At 42.5% G+C, this 27,103-nt stretch overlaps 1 protein-coding gene across 7 annotated transcripts; it reads right to left on the bottom strand.

Annotated features, from left to right (window-relative positions):
• Nucleotides 1–14,267: 14,267 nt before the first annotated feature.
• Nucleotides 14,268–20,635, bottom strand: LOC123052717 (uncharacterized). Of its 7 annotated transcripts, XM_044476038.1 has the most exons (11): nt 20,397–20,635; nt 20,120–20,198; nt 19,795–19,980; nt 19,049–19,661; nt 18,066–18,936; nt 17,172–17,680; nt 16,065–17,044; nt 15,786–15,960; nt 15,509–15,677; nt 15,052–15,416; nt 14,268–14,522 (listed from the first exon to the last, which is right to left on the bottom strand). In XM_044476038.1, the coding sequence occupies exons 7-11, from the start codon at nt 16,315–16,317 to the stop codon at nt 14,405–14,407; spliced, it is 1,080 nt and encodes a 359-aa protein (XP_044331973.1). In that variant the 5' UTR covers nt 16,318–17,044; nt 17,172–17,680; nt 18,066–18,936; nt 19,049–19,661; nt 19,795–19,980; nt 20,120–20,198; nt 20,397–20,635; the 3' UTR covers nt 14,268–14,404. The 7 variants fall into 7 exon arrangements, 2 of the variants coding, with proteins under 2 accessions (XP_044331973.1, XP_044331974.1); XR_006424999.1 differs by having other exon boundaries at nt 17,172–18,936; XM_044476039.1 differs by having other exon boundaries at nt 15,846–15,960; nt 17,172–18,936.
• Nucleotides 20,636–27,103: the final 6,468 nt, after the last annotated feature.

The raw sequence follows: 27,103 nt of genomic DNA, 5'->3' as shown, positions 1-27,103 counted from the left end.
GTTACACCCCCCTATATATTTTGCAAAAACATGTCATTTTTTGCATGTAAAACTATTCCGCTATGTTACAATTTCAGAATTATGCAGCTTCCCCCTCCACTCTCCTTTCTCATCATGATTTTTTTAAAGTACAAAGTTAGCATGGGTGTGTTGCTGCGGTTAGCATGTACAGATCCTCAAGACGATAAATTCCTTGAAAATAACCTTACAAGCTTGGGTGCTTGGCTACAGTTAGCATGCATAAAAATAAATCGTAAAAAAGGCTTCAGTTAGCTCCCATAAATAATGCAGTTAACTTCATGCAGTCAGTGCAGTTAACTGGCAGTCCTCCTGACTAGTAGTTTACTTGCTAAAAAGCATTTAGTAGAAGGAAAATTAAAAAATGCAGTTAACTTCCTCGAAGACATGAAGTTACCATCTTCATACAGTGAAGTTAACTACCTCCACGATATGCAAGTTAACTTCACAATAAAAATGCTTTTTTGTTACACCATGGCTTGAAGTTACCACATTGAGATAGTGCAGTTAGCTTAGCTTCACAACTGTGATTTGCAGGCTTTCTCTGCTTCAGTTAGCAACAGTTCTGAGCACAGAGCAGTTAGCAGGCTTTCTCTGCTTCAGTGAACTTCTGTCGTTGCCCCAGGACGCCAAATTCCAGTAGGATCCTGTGAGCGCCACCGCCTGTGTCTCCTTATCCATGACAATCATAATCAGATCCTGATTTGGTGAGCACGCGGCTCCACGCTGGTGACGGCTCCCTCTCTTGACCATGGCCCCCGTCGCCTTCCCAGACAATCAATGTGCAGGTGTCAAGACAATGGAGGCTCCTAAAATTATTTTCAAGAAAAACCGCTTGATAACTGCAAGCCAAGATACTCTGCTCTCTAATTGCTGCTTATGTTGACCTCCATAACTGTTTTTGTGGATAATTTGCATCGGGAAAAAATTGATTGCTAACTGCAGGCCGAGATACTACTTGTTAAGATGTACTCCTAACCTCCATTAAGATGTTAACTACAAGGTAAACCTTAACAGTTAACTCAACCCAGTCCAACGGTTTTGACGTGTAAAAAGAAACTCAATATTATAAATAGATTTAAAAACCCAGTTAACTTTGGTGACCGCATTAGTTAATCTAAAATATTAAATAAAAAAGATAAGTATAATGCTTCAATTAAAAAAGGTATTTTTTTGCACGTGAAAAAAGCAGTTAACTTTGACGATCGCAACAATTAATCTCACATGGCTATAACAGTTAACTGGGACCATTGTAGAAGTTAGGATTAAAAAAACAATGAAAGAACTTCAACATTTTCGCCCAAAAAAAAGTTCGGCCATAGTGGCAGTTAAGATCGGCCAGCGTGGAAGTTAACGTCGTTATACATTGTAGTTAATTGAACACATGGCAAAAAACAAAAAGAAGCAAAAAAAGATATCATGGCAGTTAGCTTGCTCATCGGGGACGGTTAGCTATTTCATCCCTGACAGGTAGCGTCACCAGGAAAAAAAGGAAATTACAACAAGAAAAAATATTTTTAATGCTGGTAGTTAAATCGGTGTTAACTGCCGCAATCCCTGGTAGTCAAATATTTACTCCCGGCCGTTAGCTTGAACCGGGCAAAAAAACAAAAAAAAAGTATTTTCAATCCTGGCAGTTAACTATCGCAGTCTTGACAGTTAGCTATTCCAATCTCGTCGGTTAACTTGACCAGGGAAAAAATAAAAATGAATTAAAAACAAAAGAAGCAAAAAACCGTATTATCAGCCATTGCCGTTAGGTTGCTCGTCGCATGCAGTTGGGTATTTCATACCCGCAGTTAGCGTGACCCAATTAAAAAAGAAAAAAATCAGTCCCGCAGTTAACTTGGTGCTAACTATTGCTATTCCTGGCAGTTAGCTATTTCACTCACGGAAGTTAACTTGACCTGACGATAACAGTTAACTTGCTGGAAAAACATTTAGTAGAAAGTGGAATAAAAAATGTGCTCTCATGTGCAGTTAACTTCCTCCACGACATGAAGTTACCATCTTGAACAATAGTGCAGTTAACTCCAAAATACATAAAACATGAGAAAAACATTCATAAAACACATCGACATATTCATCTACTTGCGCCGCTGTCCTGCAATCCCGCTTATAACAACTTAGCAATGTCAGCCATCTCCCCCGGCCACTGGTCGCGCCGAACCTCATTATTAGGGTGGAAAAGAACATAAAAAAGGCACTCGGCCTTCCAGTACGCAGAATGTGGCTGCAGATAAAACAAGATTGTTGTGTCAGTTAGCATGAAAAAAAAGTTAGATTGAAAAAAAAATGATCCAGCAAAAATTACATCACGCTTCTTCACTTCCTCTACTAGCTTGATGCCATCATACAAAAAAGCAGCTTTTAACATGTAAAAGCCACATTTGTTAACCCCTTGCTCTGGCATTTTCGCGTAGCTACATCTCTCTGCCAGATGTTCCCAACGGGGCTGTCTTGAAGAGTTGTATGCAGCTTCGCCATACACCTCCTTCATCAACAACGACATCCTGGACATCTGTGCGAGACAGAAAAAATTAAGACTTGAAAATACTTTAAAGCACACCACGCACGTGGAATGAAAAAAAGGAAAAAAAAGTGAAAAAAAGACCACATACAATTTCGACACGTTCTCCATGGAGTCGGTTCCTTGAAAGGTTACGCCCTGTATATCTCCACGAGTCATGGATATCCAGGGACTCACGATACTTGTTCATAGTGTACAGTGTGAAATGATTCCGATTCCAATATGGTAGCATGATCTATCAACATGTGAATTAGACGACAAAGAAGAGCATAAGAAGTTAGCTACAAATGTCTCAGCAGTTTAGAAGACAACACTACAAAAAAATTAACTTGGCGAAAAAACGCCGTGCACTAACCAGGTTTGCAGCGAGCAGGTTCTCTTTTATGTATAGCCTGAACTTCTGAGCAGCAAGTTTAACATTGAAGGGCGGCCTCGGGATCGCCTGCCCATCTACATCAACTGGCCGATGGTACGAATCAATTTCAAGAAGATACTAGAAAAAATAACAAACACATGATGATAATTTATGAAGATACTAGAAAAAACAAAAAGAATGCGTCATAAATAGATCATCGTACATTTATCACATACGGGCTGAGCAACACCCTATCTCCGGATTTATACACATGATTGTAGTCAGGGCTTCCCTTCCAATAGCTGATCACAAGATCCATCAACTCAGTATCAATGCAACCGACATGACCAAAGCAGGTAACCAGATATTTAGCATCAACTATAAATCCATTGCCAGTTGGAGGAGTGCACTTAAACAGAGGGACCCTATGGGGACAAAAACAAAAAGAAAAAAGATGCATGAAGCAGCACCAAAACAAAAATGAAAAAAGACTTTTGAAAAAAAAACTTGGACTCACTGTGGATACTTGTCGATAAACTCCTTGCTAAGTATTAGGTCCAAAATTTGTTTTGCAACAGCCACAAATGGAAACTTGAATGGCTTGAGCGCACACACAGGCATTCTCAGCCTCGTTGATAGAGCAACTGGCCTTTTATTAGACACTACCAATGGCTCCTCCACTGATTTGCTCCTGGTGAACACTGTTCTCTCACCATGCAAAACGAAATCATCATCATCACTCAGAACAAGAGGTGATTTCACTATCGCTTTAATATGACTAGCAGCTCTGGGCGGCAAACCCTTTTTAGGTGCCGGAGGCATAAAAGAATCATCATCACTCTCAACACAACGATCCACGGCCTTCGGGGCAGCCCAAGTCACCCCCTTTGATTTTGAGTGCACACTGTCCTTCTTTACTTTAACAGCTTCAACTGACTTCAATATGTCATCATCCGATATTACCTGAATTTCTGGCGCCTCACATTGGCTCTCGAACAAACTAAATTTAGGCTCGTCTAGCCCTAGATCTGCAACACAAAAACCACAAAAAAAGAGCGCACACGGAAGGCGGGTGAGCACAGGAAAAAAATATAGAAAGGGGCCGTGTGCTGATAATAAAATAGGACGACCACTACAAAAATAAAAACATATAAACAAACAAACAAAAGGAACACAAAAAATAAAGGGCAATACCTCCAGAATAACCCAGCACCTCGCGAATATTAATGTAAAAACCCCACAAGTAATCCACCTGTACAGGGTTTGAACCCTGACCATATATATATCTTTTTGAGAAAACGCAGCATATGTTGAGGAACGTAGTAATTTAAAAAACATTCCTACGCACACGCAAGATCATGGTGATGCATAGCAACGAGAGGGGAGAGTGTTGTCTACGTACCCTCGTAGACCGTAAGCGGAAGCGTTTCATCAACGCGGTTGATGTAGTTGTACGTCTTCACGATCCGACCGATCCAAGTACCGAACGCACGACACCTCCGAGTTCTGCACACGTTCAGCTCGATGACGCCCTTGCCTTCTTGATCCAGCAAGAGGGGCGAAGTAGTAGATGAGTTCCGGCAGCACGACGGCGTGGTGACGGTGTTGGTGAAGAACAATCTCCGCAGGGCTTCGCCTAAGCACTACGAAAACTATGACGGAGGATAAACTAGAGGGGACGGGGTTGCCGGCACACGGCTTGGTGTTTCTTGATGTGTCTTGGGTGCTAGCCCTACCCCTCTATTTATATGTTGAGCCTTGGGGTCGAAACTTGGAGTAAAAGCCTCCACAAAGTCGGTTTCACCCGAAAGGCAAGAGTCCTTCTCGGACTCCAAGGCCAGACGCCAGGGTTCCCGGCGTCTGGACCCAGACGCCAGGGACCCTGGCGTCTGGCCCCTGGACTCCGCAAAACTTCCTTTTGCGCTTTCCAAAAACCTCATGGGCTTTCCCCTTTGGCCCAGATAAAGTGTTCTCGTGCCCAAACATTTTGGGAAACATCCGAAACCCCTTCCGATGGATTCCGGAACCTTTCCGGAGATCAAACACTACTATCCACATATCAATCTTTACTTCCGGACCATTCCGGAGTTCCTCATCATATCCGTGATCTCATCCAAAACTCCGAACAACATTCGGTCACCAACATACATAACTCATAGTACTATATCATCAACGAACATTAAGCGTGCGGACCCTACGGGTTCGAGAACTATGTAGACACGACCGAGACACCTCTCTTGTCAATAACCAATAGCGGGACCTGGATGCCCATATTGGCTCCTACATATTCTACGAAGATCTTTATCGGTCAGACCGCATAACAACATACATTGTTCCCTTTGTCATCGGTATGTTACTTGCCTGAGATTCGATCGTCGGTATCTCAATACCTAGTTCAATCTCGTTACCGGCAAGTCTCTTTACTCGTTCCATAATACATCATCCCGTAACTAACTCATTAGTTGCAATGCTTGTAAGGCCTATAGTGATGTGCATTATTGAGTGGGCCCAGAGGTACCTCTTCGACAATCGGAGTGACAAATCCTAATCTCGAAATACGCCAACCCAACAAGTACCTTCGGAGACACCTGTAGAGCACCTTTATAATCACCCAGTTACGTTGTGATGTTTGGTAGCACACAAAGTGTTCCTCCCGTAAACGGGAGTTGCATAATCTCATAGTCATAGGAACATGTATAAGTCATGAAGAAAGCAATAGCAGAATACTAAACGATCGTGTGCTAAGCTAACGGAATGGGTCAAGTCAATCACATCATTCTCCTAATGATATGATCCCGTTAATCAAATGACAACTCATGTCTATGGCTAGGAAACATAACCATCTTTGATCAACGAGCTAGTCAAGTAGAGGCATACTAGTGACACTCTGTTTGTCTATGTATTCACACATGTATCATGTTTCCGGTTAATACAATTCTAGCATGAATAATAAACATTTATCATGATATAAGGAAATAAATAAGAACTTTATTATTGCCTCTAGGGCATATTTCCTTCAGTCTCCCACTTGCACTAGAGTCAATAATCTAGTTCACATCGCCATGTGATTTAACATCAATAGTTCACATCACCATGTGATTAACACCCATAGTTCACATCGTCATGTGACCAACACCCAAAGGGTTTACTAGAGTCAATAATCTAGTTCACATCGCTATGTGATTAACACCCAAAGAGTACTAAGGTGTGATCATGTTTTGCTTGTGAGATAATTTTAGTCAACGGGTCTGTCACATTCAGATCCGTAAGTATTTTGCAAATTTCTATGTCTACAATGCTCTACACGGAGCTACTCTAGCTAATTGTTCCCACTTTCAATATGTATCTAGATCGAGACTTAGAGTCATCTAGATTAGTGTCAAAACTTCCATCGACGTAACCCTTTACGACGAACCTTTTGTCACTTCCATAATCGAGAAACATATCCTTATTCCACTAAGGATAATTTTGACCGCTGGCCAACGATCTACTCCTAGATCACTATTGTACTCCCTTGCCAAAATCAGTGTAGGGTCTACAATAGATCTGGTACACAGCATGGCATACTTTATAGAACCTATGGCCGAGGCATAGGGAATGACTTTCATTCTCTTTCTATCTTCTGCCGTGGTCGGGCTTTGAGTCTTACTCAATTTCACACCTTGTAACATAGGCAAGAACTCTTTCTTTGACTGTTCCATTTTAAACTACTTCAAAATCTTGTCAAGGTATGTACTCATTGAAAAAATTTATCAAGCATCTTGATCTATCTCTATAGATCTTGATGCTCAATATGTAAGCAGCTTCACCGACGTCCTTCTTTGAAAAAACTCCTTTCAAATACTCCTTTATGCTTTGCAGAATAATTCTACATTATTTCCGATCAACAATATGTCATTCACATATACTTATCAGAAATGCTGTAGTGCTCCCACTCACTTTCTTGTAAATACAGGCTTCACCGCAAGTCTGTATAAAACTATATGCTTTGATCAACTTATCAAAGCGTATATTCCAACTCCGAGATGCTTGCACCAGTCCATAGATGGATCGCTGGAGCTTGCATATTTTGTTAGCACCTTTAGGATTGACAAAACCTTTTGGTTGCATCATATACAACTCTTCTTTAAGAAATCCATTAAGGAATGTAGTTTCGACATCCATTTGCCAGATTTCATAAAATGTGGCAATTTGCTAACATGATTCGGACAGACTTAAGCATCGCTACGAGTGAGAAAATCTCATCGTAGTCAGGACCTTGAACTTTGTCAAAAACCTTTTTCCGACAAGTTTAGCTTTGTAGATAGTAACACTACTATCAGCGTCCGTCTTCCTTTTGAAGATCCATTTATTTTCTATGGCTTGCCGATCATCGGGCAAGTCAACCAAAGTCCACACTTTGTTCTCATACATGGATCCCATCTCAGATTTCATGGCCTCAAGCCATTTTGCGGAATCTGGGCTCATCATCGCTTCCTCATAGTTCGTAGGTTCGTCATGGTCAAGTAACATGACCTCCAGAACTGGATTACCATACCACTCTGGTGCGGATTTCATTCTGGTTGACCTATGAGGTTCGGTAGTAACTTGATCTGAAGTTACATGAGCATCATCATTAGCTTCCTCACTAATTGGTGTAAGAGTCACAGGAACAGATTTCTGTGATGAACTACTTTTCAATAAGGGAGCAGGTACAATTACCTCATCAAGTTCTACTTTCCTCCCACTCACTTCTTTCGAGAGAAACTCCTTCTCTAGAAAGGATCCATTCTTAGCAACGAATGTCTTGCCTTCGGATCTGTGATAGAAGGTGTACCCAACAGTCTCCTTTGGGTATCCTATGAAGACATATTTCTCCAATTTGGGTTTGAGCTTATCAGGATGAAACTTTTTCATATAAGCATCACAACCCCAAACTTTAAGAAACGACAACTTTGGTTTCTTGCCAAACCACAGTTCATATTGTGTCGTCTCAACGGACTTAGACGGTGCCCTTTTTAACGTGGATGCAGCTGTCTTTAATGCATAACCCCAAAACGATAGTGGTAAATCGGTAAGAGACATCATAGATTGCACCATATCTAATAAAGTACGGTTACGATGTTCGGACACACCATTACACTGTGGTGTTCCAGGTGGCGTGAGCAGTGAAACTATTTCACATTGTTTTAACTGAAGACCAAACTCGTAACTCAAATACTCTTCTCCACGATCAGATCGTAGAAACTTTATTCTCTTGTTACGATGATTTTCCACTTCACTCTGAAATTATATGAACTTTTCAAATGTTTCAGACTTCTGTTTCATTAGGTAAGATATACCCATATCTGCTCAAATCATCTGTGAAGGTCAGAAAATAATGATACCCGCTACGAGTCTCAATATTCATCAGACCACATACATCAGTATGTATGATTTCCAACAAATCTGTTGCTTGCTCCATTGTTCTGGAGAACGACGTTTTAGTCATCTTGCCCAAGAGGCATGGTTCGCAAGCATCAAGTGATTCATAATCAAGTGATTCCAAAATCCCATCAGCATGGATTTTTTTCATGCGCTTTACACCAATATGACCTAAACGGCAGTGCCACAAATAAGTTGCACTATCATTATTAACTTTGCATCTTTTGGCTTCAATATTATGAATATGTGTATCACTACGATCGAGATCCAACGAACCATTTTCATTGGGTGTGTAACCATATAAGGTTTTATTCATGTAAACAGAACAACAATTATTCTCTAACTTAAATGAATAACCGTATTGCAATAAACATGATCAGATCATATTCATGCTCAACGCAAACACCAAATAACACTTATTTAGGTTCAACACTAATCCCGAAAGTGTAGGGAGTGTGCGATGATGATCATATCAATCTTGGAACCACTTCCAACACACATCATCACTTCACCCTTAACTAGTCTCTGTTCATTCTGCAACTCCTGTTTCGAGTTACTACTCTTAGTAACTGAACCAGTATCAAATACCGAGGGGTTGCTACGAACACTAGTAAAATACACATCAATAATCTGTATATCAAATATACCTTTGTTCACTTTGCCATCCTTCTTATCCGCCAAATACTTTGGGCAGTTCCGCTTCCAGTGACCAGTCCCTTTGCAGTAGAAGCACTTAGTCTCAGGCTTAGGACCAGACTTGGGCTTCTTCACTTGAGCAGCAACTTGCTTGCCGTTCTTCTTGAAGTTCCCCTTCTTCCCTTTGCCGTTTTCTTGAAACTAGTGGTCTTGTCAACCATCAACACTTGATGTTTTTCTTGATTTCTACCTTCGTCGATTTCAGCATCACGAAGAGCTTGGGAATTGTTTCTGTTATCCCTTGCATATTATAGTTCATCACGAAGTTCTACTAACTTGGTGATGGTGACTATAGAATTCTGCCAATCACTATCTTATCTGGAAGATCAACTCCCACTTGATTCAAGCGATTGTAGTACCCAGACAATCTGAGCACATGCTTACTGCTTGAGCTATTCTCCTCCATCTTTTAGCTATAGAACTTGTTGGAGACTTCATATCTCTCAACTCGGGTATTTGCTTGAAATATTAACTTCAACTCCTGGAACATCTCATATGGTCCATGACGTTCAAAACGTCTTTGACGTCCTGATTCTAAGCCGTTAAGCATGGTGCACTAAACTATCAAGTAGTCATCATATTGAGCTAGCCAAACGTTCATAACGTCTGCATTTGCTCCTGCAATAGGTCTGTCACCTAGCGGTGCATCAAGGACATAATTCTTCTGTGCAGCAATGAGGATAATCCTCAGATCACGGATCCAATCCGCATCTTTGCTACTAACATCTTTCAACATAATTTTTCTCTAGGAACATATCAAAAATAAACACAGGGAAGCAACAACGTGAGCTATTGATCTACAACATAATTTGCAAAATACTATCAGGACTAAGTTCATGATAAATTTAAGTTCAATTAATCATATTACTTAAGAACTCCCACTTAGATAGACATCCCTCTAATCCTCTAAGTGATCACGTGATCCATATCAACTAAACCATGTCCGATCATCACGTGAGATGGAGTAGTTTCAACGGTGAACATCACTATGTTGATCATATCCACTATATGATTCACGCTCGAACTTTCGATCTTCGTGTTCCGAGGCCATATCTGTTATATGCTAGGCTCGTCAAGCTTAACCTGAGTATTCCGCGTGTGCAACTGTTTTGCACCCATTGTATTTGAACGTAGAGCCTATCACACCCGATCATCACGTGGTGTCTCAGCACGAAGAACTTTCGCAACGGTGCATACTCAGGGAGAACACTTATACTTTGATAATTTAGTGAGGGATCATCTTATAATGCTACCGTCAATCAAAGAAAGATAAGATGCATAAAAGATAAACATCACATGCAATCAATATAAGTGATATGATATGGCCATCATCATCTTGTGCTTGTGATCTCCATCTCCGAAGCACTGTCATGATGACCATCGTCACCGGCGCGACACCTTGATCTCCATCGTAGCATCGTTGTCGTCTCGCCAATCTTATGCTTCTACGACTATCGCTACCGCTTAGTGATAAAGTAAAGCATTACAGGGCGATTGCATTGCATACAATAAAGCGACAACCATATGGCTCCTGCCAGTTGCCGATAACTCGGTTACAAAACATGATCATCTCATACAATAAAATTTAGCATCATGTCTTGACCATATCACATCACAACATGCCCTGCAAAAACAAGTTAGATGTCCTCTACTTTGTTGTTGCAAGTTTTACGTGGCTGCTACGGGCTTAGCAAGAACCGTTCTCACCTACGCATCAAAACCACAACGATAGTTTGTCAAGTTGGTGTTGTTTTAACCTTCGCAAGGACCGGGCGTGGCCACACTCGGTTCAACTAAAGTTGGAGAAACTGACACCCGCCAGCCACCTCTGTGCAAAGCACGTCGGAAGAACCAGTCTCGCGTAAGCGTGCGCGTAATTTCGGTCCGGGCCACTTCATCCAACAATAACGCCGAACCAAAGTATGACATGCTGGTAAGCAGTATGACTTATATCGCCCACAACTCACTTGTGTTCTACTCGTGCATATAACATCAACGCATAAAACCAGGCTCGGATGCCACTGTTGGGGAACGTAGTAATTTCAAAAAAAATCCTACGCACACGCAAGATCATGGTGATGCATAGCAACGAGAGGGGAGAGTGTTGTCTACGTACCCTCGTAGACCGTAAGCGGAAGCGTTTTATCAACGCGGTTGATGTAGTCGTACGTCTTCACGATCCGACCGATCCAAGTACCGAACGCACGACACCTCCGAGTTCTGCACATGTTCAGCTCGATGACGTCCTCGCCTTCTCGATCCAGCAAGAGGGACGAAGTAGTAGATGAGTTCCGGCAGCACGACGGCGTGGTGACGGTGTTGGTGAAGAACAATCTCCGCAGGGCTTCGCCTAAGCACTATGAAAACTATGACGGAGGATAAACTAGAGGGGACGGGGTTACCGGCACACGGCTTGGTGTTTCTTGATGTGTCTTGGGTGCTAGCCCTACCCCTCTATTTATATGTTGAGCCTTGGGGTCGAAACTTGGAGTAAAAGCCTCCACAAAGTTGGTTTCACCCGAAAGGCAAGAGTCCTTCTCGGACTCCAGGGCCAGATGCCAGGGTTCCTGGCGTCTGGACCCAGACGCCAGGGACCCTGGTGTTGGGGAACGTAGTAATTTCAAAAAAATTCCTACGCACATGCAAGATCATGGTGATGCATAGCAACGAGAGGGGAGAGTGTTGTCTACGTACCCTCGTAGACCAACAGCGGAAGCGTTATCACAACGCGGTTGATGTAGTCGCACGTCTTCACGATCCGACCGATCAAGTACCGAACGTACAGCACCTCCGAGTTCTACACACGTTCAGCTCGATGACGTCCCTCGAACTCCGATCCAGCCGAGTGTTGAGGGAGAGTTTCGTCAGCACGACGGCGTGGTGACGATGATGATGTTCCACCGACGCAGGGCTTCGCCTAAACTCCGCAATGGTATTATCGAGGTGTAATATGGTGGAGGGGGGCACCGCACACGGCTAAGAGATCTCAAGGATCAATTGTTGTGTCTCTGGGGTGCCCCCCTGCCCCCGTATATAAAGGAGCAAGGGAGGAGGCCGGCCCTAGGAGGGGGCGCACCAAGTGTGGAGTCCTACTAGGACTCCCTAGTCCTAGTAAGATTCCACCTCCCATATGGAATAGGAAAAGAGGAAGGAAAAAAGAGAAGGAAGGAAGGGGGCGCCCCCCTTCCCTAGTCCAATTCGGACCAGACCAAGGGAAGGGGTGCGGCCACCCTTGAGGCCCTTTTCCTTCTTTCCCGTATGGCCCAATAAGGCCCAATACGTATTCCCGTAACTCTCCGGTACTCCGAAAAATACCCGAATCACTCGGAACCTTACCGAAGTCCGAATATAGTCGTCCAATATATCGATCTTTACGTCTCGACCATTTCGAGACTCCTTGTCATGTCCCCGATCTCATCCGGGACTCCGAACTCCTTCGGTACATCAACATACATAAACTCATAATAAAACTGTCATCGTAACTTTAAGCGTGCGGACCCTACGGGTTCGAGAACTATGTAGACATGACCGAGACACGTCTCCGGTCAATAACCAATAGCGGGACCTGGATGCCCATATTGGCTCCCACATATTCTACGAAGATCTTTATCGGTCAGACCGCATAACAACATACGTTGTTCCCTTTGTCATCGGTATGTTACTTGCCCGAGATTCGATCGTCGGTATCTCGATACCTAGTTCAATCTCGTTACCGGCAAGTCTCTTTACTCGTTCCGTAATACATCATCCCGTAACTAACTCATTAGTCACAATGCTTGCAAGGCTTATAGTGATGTGCATTACCGAATGGGCCCAGAGATACCTCTCCGACAATTGGAGTGACAAATCCTAATCTCGAAATACGCCAACCCAACAAGTACCTTTGGAGACACCTGTAGAGCACCTTTATAATCACCCATTTACGTTGTGACGTTTGGTAGCACACAAAGTGTTCCTCCGGTAAACGGGAGTTGCATAATCTCATAGTCATAGGAACATGTATAAGTCATGAAGAAAGCAATAGCAACATACTAAATGATCGAGTGCTAAGCTAACGGAATGGGTCAAGTCAATCACGTCATTCTCCTAATGAGGTGATCTCGTTAATCAAATGACAACTTATGTCTATGGCTAGGAAACATAACCATCTTTGATTAACGAGCTAGTCAAGTAGAGGCATACTAGTGACACTCTGTTTGTCTATATATTCACACATGTATTATGTTTCCAGTTAATACAATTTTAGCATGAATAATAAACATTTATCATGATACAAGGAAATAAATAATACTTTATTATTGCCTCTAGGGCATATTTCCTTCACCTGGCGTGTGGCCCCTGGACTCCGCAAAACTTCCTTTTGCGCTTTCCAAAAACCTCGTGGGCTTTCCCCTTTGGCCCAGATAAAATGTTCTCGTGCCCAAACATTTCGGAAAACATCCGGAACCCCTTCCGATGGATTCCGGAACCTTTCCGGAGATCAAACACTACTATCCACATATCAATCTTTACTTCCGGACATTTCCGGAGTTCCTCGTCATATCCGTGATCTCATCCAAAACTCCGAACAACATTCGGTCACCAACATACATAACTCATAATACTATATCGTCAACGAACATTAAGCGTGCGGACCCTACGGGTTCGAGAACTATGTAGACATGACCGAGACACCTCTCTTGTCAATAACCAATAGCGGGACCTGGATGCCCATATTGGCTCCTACATATTCTACGAAGATCTTTATCGGTCAGACCGCATAACAACATACATTGTTCCCTTTGTCATCGGTATGTTACTTGCCTGAGATTCGATCGTCGGTATCTCAATACCTAGTTCAATCTCGTTACCGGCAAGTCTCTTTACTCGTTCCGTAATACATCATCCCGTAACTAACTCATTAGTTGCAATGCTTGTAAGGCCTATAGTGATGTGCATTATTGAGTGGGCCCAGAGGTACCTCTTCGACAATCGGAGTGACAAATCCTAATCTCGAAATACGCCAACCCAACAAGTACCTTCGGAGACACCTGTAGAGCACCTTTATAATCACCCAGTTACGTTGTGATGTTTGGTAGCACACAAAGTGTTCCTCCCGTAAACGGGAGTTGCATAATCTCATAGTCATAGGAACATGTATAAGTCATGAAGAAAGCAATAGCAGAATACTAAACGATCGTGTGCTAAGCTAACGGAATGGGTCAAGTCAATCACATCATTCTCCTAATGATATGATCCCGTTAATCAAATGACAACTCATGTCTATGGCTAGGAAACATAACCATCTTTGATCAACGAGCTAGTCAAGTAGAGGCATACTAGTGACACTCTGTTTGTCTATGTATTCACACATGTATCATGTTTCCGGTTAATACAATTCTAGCATGAATAATAAACATTTATCATGATATAAGAAAATAAATAAGAACTTTATTATTGCCTCTAGGGCATATTTCCTTCACATAACTCTCATCATCATATGTCTCCAGCAGTTCATTCATGAAAAAACCACAATCGGTACTGTATCAAATAATTATAAAACTATTATCAGCATACACACAAGGAAAAAAAATCAGGATTTGCAAGTTAGCTCAGTACAACTGTGCAGTTACCAGCTATATGAAAAATGTTATGTGACAGATGGATTAAAAAGATCCATGAAAAAGAATAGTTCAAAAATAACAGGTGAATATAAAATATATATGATGACCACGGATATAAAAACACATGTATGAAGTTAGCTTAATGCATTCGCATGGTTACACCATGCACGAAGTATATAAGGATAAAAGCATTATTTAAGATCTTTCAATTAACTTAGAACACATGCACAGTTTAGTTCACAGAGACCTAACTTACAGACATGGAAAAAATGAGCATATAAATAAACACAATTATGGCAGTTAGGTTTAATTCGTTTGAGCAGATTACACAAAAGTTAAATAGACAACAAAGCAAAAAAACAGAAACAATAATTCTAACCGACGATTAGATTTAAAATTAGATAAAACACGAGCTACAAAAGAAAAGAAGCAAAAAGATGTATTACGGGTTTTCCTGCTGGGGCACAACGGCATGTTGCAAACGGAAATGGTCAATGTTTGCCGGATCCAACTTCTTCTTCTTGCGCTCAGACGAGCCATTCCTCCAAAGCTGCTTAATGTTCTTCGCCATCCTGTTTATGACCCTTATGCCACTCTCAGTACCGGGAAGGTGCCAAGAATCAAGCAGCTCAAAACGACGATGCTTAATGTTTAGCGCAACTACACAATAGTGCCCCGCACCTTCCCTGGTAGCTGGAGGGTCAAAGACACCAAAGAGTACAATATCCTTCTTATCCAGCGGCTCATCGGCATAGGCAGAGAAAAATCTGATCAAGTGCCTATTATCAAAGGACCCCTTCCAGATAGATTGCTACAAATGAAGAAACATCTCTGTTAGCTATAAAAAGCTCATGAAAAAACAAGAAAAAAATGAACACTATAATAATGTATATAAGATCTTACCGAAATATGAAATGGAGCCACCATCTTAGAAGAATTTTGGTATTTCGAATGAAGAAGAAAAATTCCTACAGCAGCAACCGCAGTGTTCAGCATGCCACCAACTCTGAAAAACTCAGCAAACTGCTTGACAGTTGCTTTGCAAAACGCATTCTCAAACAGCACCTCATCCCTAGTATTAAAAAAACACGAAAACCTTTTAACAAATGAAAAGAATAAAAATGTTGGGAACAAATCAGAAACGGGGTAAGGACGAAACACAATGATGTTTGGTACATACTTTTTATTCTTGTCCTTCCTTAACCTCATAACAGCAAAGTATAAGTCGTTTGGTACATACTTTTTATTCTTGTCCTTCCTTAACCTCATAACAGCAAAGTATAAGTCCTTCATGCGTTGCACCGCTTCAGGTGTGGCCGGGGTTTGCGTAAAACTGGAGACTGTTTGAGATGAATCTATAATAAAGGGTGAAAAAGGTTAACAGTTAGCAAAATGATACTGAACAGTTAATAAAAAGCAAAGAACACATACACCGATAAGCAGCTGAAAAAATCGCTACCTATCTCATTTATTGACACTCCCAAGTCATCACTATCTGTCTCCTCAGAAGCGCCATCAGCACCAACTTCGTCAACGTTGGGTTCAACTTCAGGCTGAGGCTCAGCACTATAATTACCGCGCATCGCAGCTTTTGAAATTATATCTTTCAGCTTTGCAGCTAACCCCTCGGGAACTTCTACAGGATTCCCTGAAAGTCTCGCAGGAGCAGATGCACCATGGTCAACATTTGATTTGTCTAGCACATGAGACATTTAAAACACTTGCGTCCTTGGGGCCTGCTACAGTAGCATGAGCAACACCACCTGGGTGGGTGTCAACAACTGTAGCATCCTTCAGAAATTCAAAAACAACAGTAGGCTTCGCATCCTTGTTCGATGCACATGCTCCGTCAACAACATGCATTTCGCGGACCGGAATAGGAAATACATCACCTCCGGCTCCAGTGCTTTCAGGCATAGATGTATCCCTCAACACTTGTTTTCCTTCACAACTTGCTGCATGATTGACACCATCACCAACGCCATCCATGACAAACACACTCTCACAAGCACCTTCAGGTGCCTGTCTACCATCAAGCAAACCTGAACCACGATCAACATTGTGAGCGACAACCTGGCTAGATTCATTTGAAGCATGATCTTCAAATTCTAAACCACCTTCAATCGTAACTGATACGTTGCCTTGGCAATCAAAACCAACGTGCTTCCCTTCAGAAATGCCAACACTACCCGGATGAACTTGCTGACCAAGCTTTGGCTCATTAGATTTGTCGCAATCACCTTGGGCTACGGGCTGGTCTGGTGCAAAAACTCCCTCCATATAATCAACGATGTCGTCAACACCCTTGCAACCCCCATCAGAATCACCACCCAGCAAGTCGTCATCAATGGCATTGTCGTCACTAAAATCATGCGGAGGAGATTCAGCAGGGGGCTCTTGCTTCTCATCTTCATCATCATCAGGCGCATTCACAACAACCTGAAAAAAAGCATGCACGCATGATGTTGTGGGGAATAAGGTCAGCAGTTAGCTATCTTGTACAAGACAGTTAATCACCATGCGTAAAAGATGAAAGAGAGAAAAAAATAGAAAAAGATCACCTCACCTCCTCACCCCGTTGCCCGGTACAATCATCGCCACGTACAGGGGCAGACACGTCATTCTTCTGCTTGCTAATCTGACTCACAATAATACGAGCATCATTTTCAAAGCCTTTGCATATGGCATCTTGTTTCTTCTTCAAGTCATTGAAAGCGGTGCAAATGTGTGATGTCACGCTCCGGATACTACCAATGCTAGCAACATCACGCTCTGTAGCCTCCTTCATTGATTCTTCCCTTGGTCCATGACCTTCAAGGAAAATGCCAGCAATGCAGCCCAGCCGATCAGACGTCGTGGGAACTTCAGCGGCCAACTCATCCACCTTCCGTAATAAGCCATCAATCTTCGTAAATACACCATCATCTTCCATGGCATTACTCGATTTTTGTACTTTAAAAGCTACATCTGCATTCTGGCTACAACCAGCCTCATCCTGTGCATGTTGTTTTGGCGCGCAGGTAGGGACATGTGCATCAGGAAAAGCGCGATCACGACTTTGCCCAGGGGAACTTGCTGGCAATATGCAATCTGGTTACGGGATTTCCACTGAGCACATGAAAACAAAATAGGATTCCACAAAAACACAACACACAAAAAAAAAAAGATAGCTACAGAAGTTGAGAACAATGCTTCACGCAGTTAACTCTCTGTAAAAACTCTAACAAAGCAGTTACGTCCACGCATAATTTAAACAAAAGGAGAAAAATAAATGTTAACTTCCAACAAAAATAAATTTGAAAGACAACAGTTAGCTCCACGTGATAGGGGGGGTTAGCTAAAATTTATACACTTAAGAATACTTACAAAAAAACAATTACAAAAAAAACATGTAAGCCATTAAAGTCGCACGAAAAATACATAGAAGATGTAAAGAACACATGAAAGTTGAAAAACTCACCCCAAGTTTTCCAAAAACATAGCCGTCCAAAATTTTCCCACCCTTCTTTACAATATCTTTCAAGAAAATTGAATTTAGCACCTTCTCTGTCAGGAAATTTGCACGCGGAGTCTGCACATGCATCACAGACACGGCCTTCAGTAGGCAACAATCAAGATACATAAGGACTAGCACTACTCCACAACCTTCTGGACCTGCTTGAATGATATTTGGATCTTGCCATCTGATAGCTGCACGCTTTAACTCATCCACTACTAACTGGCAAAAATCCATCGTTGCCATATCTTCAAAAACAATACCATCTAGCATTGCCGCCTCCCTGCCTACACGGACAGCAGGACCTGGGCATATCATCTTTGAAAAAAGGATAGCAAAGAAAACCTTTACAGCAAGCGCATCCTTTGACTCATCGACTACAAGCTGCCACAGAAGCTTTGCTGAAACCCAACTCTGCCTTAAATCTAGCCATTGACTCGTCATGGCCGCTATCAGCTGTCCTGGGAGCTGTGTCATCACCCATGGGGAACCAAAAAGCCTGATGCACGGCTTCTCTGCTGACTACAAGAACTTTATTAGGGCCACAGTCAATCCGCATCGTGGCCGTGTCAATCTTCTTCATCAAGTGGCACATCAGAAGATGCAACACATTGCCCTTCAAGACCCAGTTAAATACACAACCAAAACCAGCCTTACAAAGAATATCTCTATGTCGTGTCTCAAGCAGAGCAGCCGCCTCAGAAACCTCTCCCAAAGAACAGCGAACAGTTACATTGATCCTATCACAAGCACCAGCGTTTGACACCGCAGACTTTGCAACCTTCTTCTTTGGTCCACTCCCAACAACCTTAGGCCGGCGCTTCCTATGAACAACCTACAGAGTAAAACAGGCAAAAAGAAGGCAGTTAGCATGCACACAACACATCAGTTACTTGCCAAAGAAAAATGAAAAATAGAACAAACAAAACATGGAGTAGCACACATACATTAGCCCCGTCGAGCCCAATGCCATCAAAAGAAGGACCTCCTACAAAATCACCTCCAGCTTTTGAACAACGCTTTCCACCAAGTTTAATACTCGGATAGACACGATCAACCACTGGACCACTGGCAATGCGTGGACTCCGACGCGGAGATGGAACAACAGTCTTACTGGCTACACCACTGGCAGGATCCCGTGATGTGCCAACCTGCACACGGACTCCAGCTCCTGTATCCGGAACATGAGCATTGCTGGTGACATTTGAGGTATCAACTAGACCTTTGGGGAGCCTCAACCGCTTCTTCCTCTCATGAGCATCAACTTTCTCTGAAAAAAAATTCCGCTTCTCTAGCTGCCTTATCTCCTCATTCCTTAACTGTTGTGAGACCATATAATCCTGTGTAACAATCTCATTGCCAATGACTGACTGCGATTGCGTATCACACCACACTGGAGTCAGATTGCACAAAAAGTTGTCCCCATCGGAAGCTCTACATGGTTCACATTGGGAGGCGCAACCATGTTGTGCGTCAGTGGGGAATTAGGCGCAACATGTTGGGCATTGATGTCATGGCAAGATTGCATGATGAAATCGTTAACATTCGGCGACGAAATACCTGCACGTTACAGAGCAAAAAATGCACATGAAAAAAAACAGTAAGATAAAAAGATAAAAAATGCAACAACTCAAAATAGCAACTAACAAAATGAGGAAAATTAAATGAATTCGAACAGATTCCCGCAAAAAACCTTCAACACTGTCGGCACCGATATGAGGAGAGCAGAAGACACCATCGACTTTGCACGACTCATTTATTCCACTAGCATTTGCTTTGCTATCAACCATACCACCCCCTTCACCTGCATTCCCACCACCGCCTTCACCATTAACAAGTGACACCTTGGCCAAAGCTACCGCAGCAGCATCAACTACCACTGGCATATTAAGACATGGATGTGAAAAGTTAACAAGATAAATTCGTGATGAACAAGCACATAGAAAAAAAAGAAAAGAGCAGTTAACTGCTTCAATTTCTGAAGTTATCTGCAATAAACTGAAAATATGATGACTAACCATTACCACAGCTGGAAACCCTTCCAATCAAACTCATCACGAGAAAAAAAAAACACCTCATACACCCCGCAGCCTCTACCTGCATACAGAAAACGACCCCAACTTATATAGAAACTTAAGACTGAATACATGACGCATAAATCGAAAAATGGTAATTAATCAAAACAAAATCAAATGCCCCCGCAGCCATAGTACCCGGACGAATTCGGGAGAAAGAAACCACTACACACCCACGCAGCCACTACCTCCCGCCGCCGAAACCCCTAAGAAAACATACCCGGAGAACATGCGAGATCCCCTTGCAGCTCCAACGGCGGGGATGAAGACGACTTCCTCCGCGCGAGGAAGAACAAAAACAAGCCGTCTCGTGCTTCCGACGAATACCACCGCCCGCCGGCCGGTTGGTTAGGGTTAGAAGCGATAGTTGGTGACGGCGCCGCAACGTCTGCCCTATGGCGAAAAAAGCAGTTCCGGCGAGAGAAAATAAAGACAGAGCGCCGCAAATGGAGCAGTTAAGACAGAGAGGCCATAGGAGACGGAGGTGGTAACAGGCTGCACAAGCACGTAAAAAAGCCCATACAGGCCCACAAGCACGTAACGGCGCGGTGGTAACAGTTAGCCCAACTGTACCCCTTCAGTTAGCTCAACCTAACTAATCAAAAGCTGACTTATGTTACTGCAGCCGTTAGTTTCTTTAGATGTTACTAACATTTTTAGGTGGAGCAGTTAATCCATGATATTGTATCAGTTAACTATTAAAAAGGTGAAAAAATCTTTTACTTAAGTAAACATGGAGGTTGGTTTTCCGTGACGTGTCAGTTAAGTGCACGAAGTGCATCAGTTGAGTGTTACAAAACTAAAACAATATAACACTTATACTGTTTAGACCAATTTTTATTGCTTATGGCAGTTAAGTGGGCGAGTTGTAGAAGTTAACTTGAACACTTAAATGCCATGCGCACTCGAGCGGTTAGCCTGACATTGGAAAAAAATAACGAAAGAAAAAAGTTGATATCTTCAATCAAGCAGTTCGCTAGTTCTTAATTGTCGAAGTCCTGACAGTTAGCTATTTCAGGCCCCGCAGTTGGGATTACCCCAGTGAAAAAAAGTACCTTCAGTCCCGCAATTAGCTTGCTGTTAACTGCCGCAATCCCAACAGTTAGCTATTTTCAATAACGGCAGTTAGCTTGATCCGGGAAAACCCAGGGAGGAACAAAAAATAAAGTCTCTTAAGTCACGGCAGTTAGCTATTCTGGTCGAGCAATTAGCTTGTTCATAGTAGTTAACTAGGTGTAATTAACTTTCGCAATCTGAGCAATTAACTTCTGAAAAATTACAGTAGTTATTGTGACATGTGCAAAAAAATAATGATTTTTTTTGCATATTTGGTCCGGCGGTTAACTTGGTGTACTGTAACAATCCCGACAGTTAGCAATTTCAATACCGGCGTTTAGCTCGAACCCCAAAAAAATAAAAAATAAACTAGGTCCGACAGTTAACTTGGTGTGCAATCCGGACAGTTAGCCATTTCAGTACTGGCGGTTATCTCGACCCGGAAAAAAAGAATGAATTGTTTTTAGTATATTTGGTCCGGCAGTTAACAGGATATTAACTGCCCGATCTCCGGTAGTTGGCTACTTCAGACCTAGCAGTTAACTTGAACTGGGGGGAAAGAATAAAAAAATTGTTTATTCGCTACGCCAGTTAGCTTGCTCAGCATGAGGCAGTTAGGTATTCAGCTTGAGCAGGTAGCGTGTACTGTAGCAGTTCATGCAAGAAATGTCAAAAATGGTGTAGTTTTTAGAAAACTGCATATCTAACCAATGGAATATCATATGCATTATTCCGTCGAACGTTTTAATAATCATGACTAAAAAAATGCGAAAAAACGGTGCCAGAAAAAGACCGCCCGCCAGTTAACTTCTATAGTACGAACAGTTAGCTTTGTGTTCTCTGGCAGTTAGGATGGGTTCCTGAATAGCTTATTCAGGAATTGGTTGCAGAATAGATGGGATGTATATATATATATATATCAGTACATCCTACGCAAGTGAGTTAGGATGCACTTGATCCCAGAAAGGTATCTATCCTTTAAACCAGAGGAGTGCTTCAAACTAACAACAATACATAATCTCTACTCTTATAAAAACCGAGTTGGTGATGATGGTGTGCCTGCCATCTTATAATATAGACCGTCTGATCTATATCTGACGGATAGAAAGCAAACTATGAAATTTTTACAAAAGATACCTGCACCTCTCTTCGCATTTATAGATAAGGCCTTGCCTCGTTCATCCTTATCTCCCATGACCTCATTGCTGAGCAATTAAAAAAGAAGTCTCTGGAACAATCTGGTATGGTGGCCGCTGCCGGCGCCATCCATCCCCATGCCTCCGCCTAGTCCGACCACCAGTCACCACCATGCCCCACTCCTCCTCACCTTATCTCTCATCTTTCTCGAGATATCAGTTTTTCGATGAAATTCTCGAGATACCATTTTTCCGATAAAATTCTCGAGATATCATTAGTTTTTACACACGGGATTACTCCTGCATGGGTCAATCACAACAGGTGTTTTGTAAAAAAAATCATCTTGATGTTCCGTGCAATGCACGAGCATCTTGCTAGTATCCAACAAAAGAGGGTCATGCTACAGCAGCAGGATACATGGCTCAGTCTAGATATCAGTACGAATCAAGTTGTGCATATTTGCTGTTGGCATGAACCACATTGCCGCATGTCGGGTTTGCAAAAGCCATCCATTGCATGGAAGCTTGATGCCTTTCACACACTGAAGATTATCTGGCAACAAGCTGTGTCGACGAATCTCTAGATATGGTGATTCATGAAACCCATGGTATGATGTGTAAACACAGCCCCCCCTGGCGAATGGAAGTTGCATAGCACGGTAATCATCGCCGGTGATATGATCGATGATTAGTTGGAGGACGGATAATTGAGCCCGAGGAACATGGAGTGGTTGTCGAGGTTGTAAACCCGCCTCCAGTTGAATACGCCTGGCCCAACGGAGCTGGGATCTTTCCCGAACACGAAGCAGCCATAGCCATCACAGTCACAAACGCCCCAGGCATTGTACTGCACGTGGTTTGATGAAATGGTTTGGTCAATTTGGTACGTGCGAATGAGCATCAAATGACCGCCGTCAGCTAAACGAGCGATAAACCACCACCCATTGACTGGTATGATTCCAGGTACCGAAATCATGAAGGCCAGCGCATTTGCGTCTGTTGCAACAAATCAAATTGGAGACCAAAAGGACAAAAATATACAATCATGTTCAGAGTATGTGTGGAATTAAGATTATTATAATAGTGACACATATCATAGACAGAGAATTGCAATGCCGTGGTCATAACCATACCCCAAGTTAAAAAAATAAGCCAATGGCTTTCATATTCTAGCAATATGTCATGGTTCAAACATCATGTAACAATGAGAGGAAAACAACTATGACATGGCCTACTCATATTCTACCATAGCACTTACTATTGTTCTCATATCAACTCTAAGCAATAACATGCGTTGTTATAAAAATCTTGGAAATGAGAGTAACATATAGCAATCATGAGGTTATACTCATAATATCTATTCTAACAATCATTAGAGGCCAATTGTTCTCATATCAACTCTAACAATAACATGTGTGGTCATAAAAATCTAGGAAATGAGAGGAACATATAGCAATGATGTGGTTATAAACATACTATCTATTCTAAATTTGTAACAATCAACAGGCAGTCATATTCATAAGGTAAATATGAGATGAGATGAAATAGAACAATTACATGACGATAGATTCCACCAGTATAGGCAGCCAATGTGCGTCGACCGCGTAAACAATGCCATCATGCACTATAGCATCAGACAGAAATGGAGGCTCAACAGGATTGACGATGAGCCATAACCATGTATGGTGACCGGATTCCACATAGACTAATCCCATGTTGAACAAGGCAATTAGCTTGTAATCCATGTAGTCTTCTGATGGTGTGGGCACTTCACAGATTACAACCTTTAGCAAACAGAGGTCGAGCCAAAAGCTTGACGTGTCTCGTGCGTAGTAGGCAGGAGTGTCCGCGGGCCGCGAGGCTCGATGGCGGTGGTATCCAACGATGGAAGGGTGATCTCTTGCTGGGTGTAGATATCCACGAGACGCCACGGACTACCGGATTGGTGGATGAGGACAATCCAGTTGGCCTTCATGCCCGCCCAGTAGTGGCCGCGCATGAAGGACATGTGGACGGGTAGTGGTAGCATGTCAAGGGGCACCACGGCAACCTCCGTAGGATGATCAAGTCGGTTTCTGGGCCACCTGCGAGGATCGGGCATCAGCAAGTAGGGTGTCTTGAAAAGGGCCGGCCGGTTGCAGACGAGTAGACGGTACAAAGACACTGAGCATGCGGCCAGACGAACGGTGCTGAGCAGGTCCATACGATTACAGATCTGCTCCAAGAGAACATCAGGGAAGGAATTCCAATCACGGCTCTGTGTGTCAGTCGGTTCTACCATAGGTTTTTTTAGGGTGCTGAGTGATTGGGGTTTTCGGTGCCTGCGAGCCAGCAGGGAAGTGGATTCGGGCGGGCGAGCGAAGAAGATGGCATGTGTGGCCGAGCAGTGAGCGGGGGGATATGGTACGCGCGAGCTACCAAGGAAGATGGCGCGGGCGGGCGAGCAGTGAGCGGGGGGAAATGGTGTGCAGCCAACGATGGGGATGAGAGGAGGAAGAAGAGTGAAAGACGGGGAAGAAAGTGCATTAAATCTCAATTCTACTAGTACTACTACCAGGATATACCGTCCTTCGGAGTGTAAATAGTTACGCCGATGACATGTGGGTCTACCTCAAGAGGGCCCATATGTCAGTTAATGGAGGAGAGAGGTGCGTAGGCGTATTTGCGGAAGCGTGCTCCACTGGTAAGCATGATGGCAGTACTGGGTAAGGATGATTTAGTAACACCAACACGCTGGTTCAGCTTATTAATTAAGTGTCCCATCTGCTGCAACGTGTATTGTCACTTCATTGTGAACACTAGTTGAATAGTTCTTTCTAACCGAGATGGGGAATAATGGATTGCTAAGACTTCCTATCTACAGTATCCCTATGCCTCTACGCTCATCATGTCCAACAAGATGAAACATTAGCCAAGGCACCCGACGCCAATAATGTAGAAGTACTAGTACTACCTCATTTCCGGTTTATAGGGCTCAATTCAAAAATCTCATCAACCAAGGTAGATGGTGAGTGGTGGAATAATTTTTGCAGTTTACAAAAACACTCAATTAATGCACTTGTTTTCCTCAATTTTTTTACCAATGCATTAATTGCAATGCATGCATGCATGCATGCATGAAGTCCATGCATTGGTTAATTTTTCTCTTAATACTTGCATGCAATGATTTAATGCACCTTGAAATCTGAACATGTGGTAGGGAACCATCAAATTGAGAGTTATAAAATGAGAAATCTAAAATTTTGAGATTAGCCCTATAAACCAAAAAGGAGGGAGTAGTATTTTGTGTCAAACTTTGACCATCTACTCCCTCCGTCCAGGTGAATAAGTCATCTTTGGTTGTGCACCGTGACCAAGAAGGAGTGAAAAACAAGAGAACTTAATGTTTATTTGCTAATTAATAGCATTGCTTGCAATGAACTAACCACTTCATGTCGTGTTTGGTAGTCTCGAGTCATTGAAAACATGCACGCCCACATCTCTTATTGGTTGATATGTCAAGAAACAATAAACGAGGTGGGAATTAATGCATCGCGCCTAAGTGTTTTGGGATTATTTGGTTTTCGTGAAGTGACTTATACACCTAGACGGAGGGAGTATTTAACTAATAAAATGTTAATGCATTTCACCAAAAATCATATCACTGGATTCGTATTTGAACATAGTTTTTAATGGTATAGTTTTTTATGACATGCATTGACACTCTGTTAGTTAAATTTACGGTCAAAATTTTACACTAAGTACGAAGTGGACCATTAAACCAGGACAAAGGTTTATATACAGGTCAATAAAAAAATCATCAACCAATGTAGCAGTAAATGATGAGTGCCCGAAGATTTTTTTTTTTCCAAAAGTACTCAATAATGGGCTCGTTTTCCTCAAGAAAATTGTGTTTACGGACGTATTAATTGGAATGCATGCGTGAGGAATAAATGACCAGAACTTTTACACGCATTGGTGTTTTAGTGAAGCTTGAAATATGAACATGTCAATGGGAGGGAGTAAAAGCCTCATGCATGCATGCAAGCATGCATGCAACATGCAACACTCACACGTACACATCCACGCACGCAACACTCACGCATCCTTGCGGCACACAACACACAACGCAACACACATGCTCACGCTCAAGTGCTCAATCTACTCCCTACGTTCGTGAAAGACTGTACATATAGAGATTTACACATGGACCAGGAGGAACCGGAATTTCATGGCATAATTAATGCCCAAAAGTAGCAGACTTATGTGTGCATGCGACCATTGAGAGAAGAGGATTAAATGAAGGTTGTTGCATGCTGTAATTAAGGATAGACATGTAGCCTATAGCTAGAGCACAAGTTGGTGCATTAGTAAATCAATATCGGTTAGATTAAAGGCTAAATGCATGGGAAGTGTAGATGTACACTCTTTGTTTTTGAGCCAATGTACACTCTTTGTTGGAAGACCGAGGGAGTACACGCGCATGCACTCACATACACAACCAGGGTGGTTCGCGCGCAAGGGTTGGACTCCTGTCACGCCTGCGTAAAGTTTTGTTTAACTGATTTCTTTGCTTTGCCAACTAACAGGTGGGACCCAGAAACCAGGTGTCAATTTAACCAGTTAACAAAGTGCCACGTCGACTATGTGGCCGGTTAGTAGGTTGCAATACAATTCTCTATGATGAGCTAGTGATCGTATAATCACCGCAAAACTATATAGTGACCGTAAAGAGTGTATTGTTACATACGTTGAC

Source organism: Triticum aestivum, chromosome 2D, assembly GCF_018294505.1.
Source record: "Triticum aestivum cultivar Chinese Spring chromosome 2D, IWGSC CS RefSeq v2.1, whole genome shotgun sequence".
Classification (NCBI taxonomy): Eukaryota; Viridiplantae; Streptophyta; class Magnoliopsida; order Poales; family Poaceae; genus Triticum; species Triticum aestivum.
Note: the sequence above shows the minus strand (reverse complement) of the source record. Positions and strands in the feature narration are given on the sequence as shown.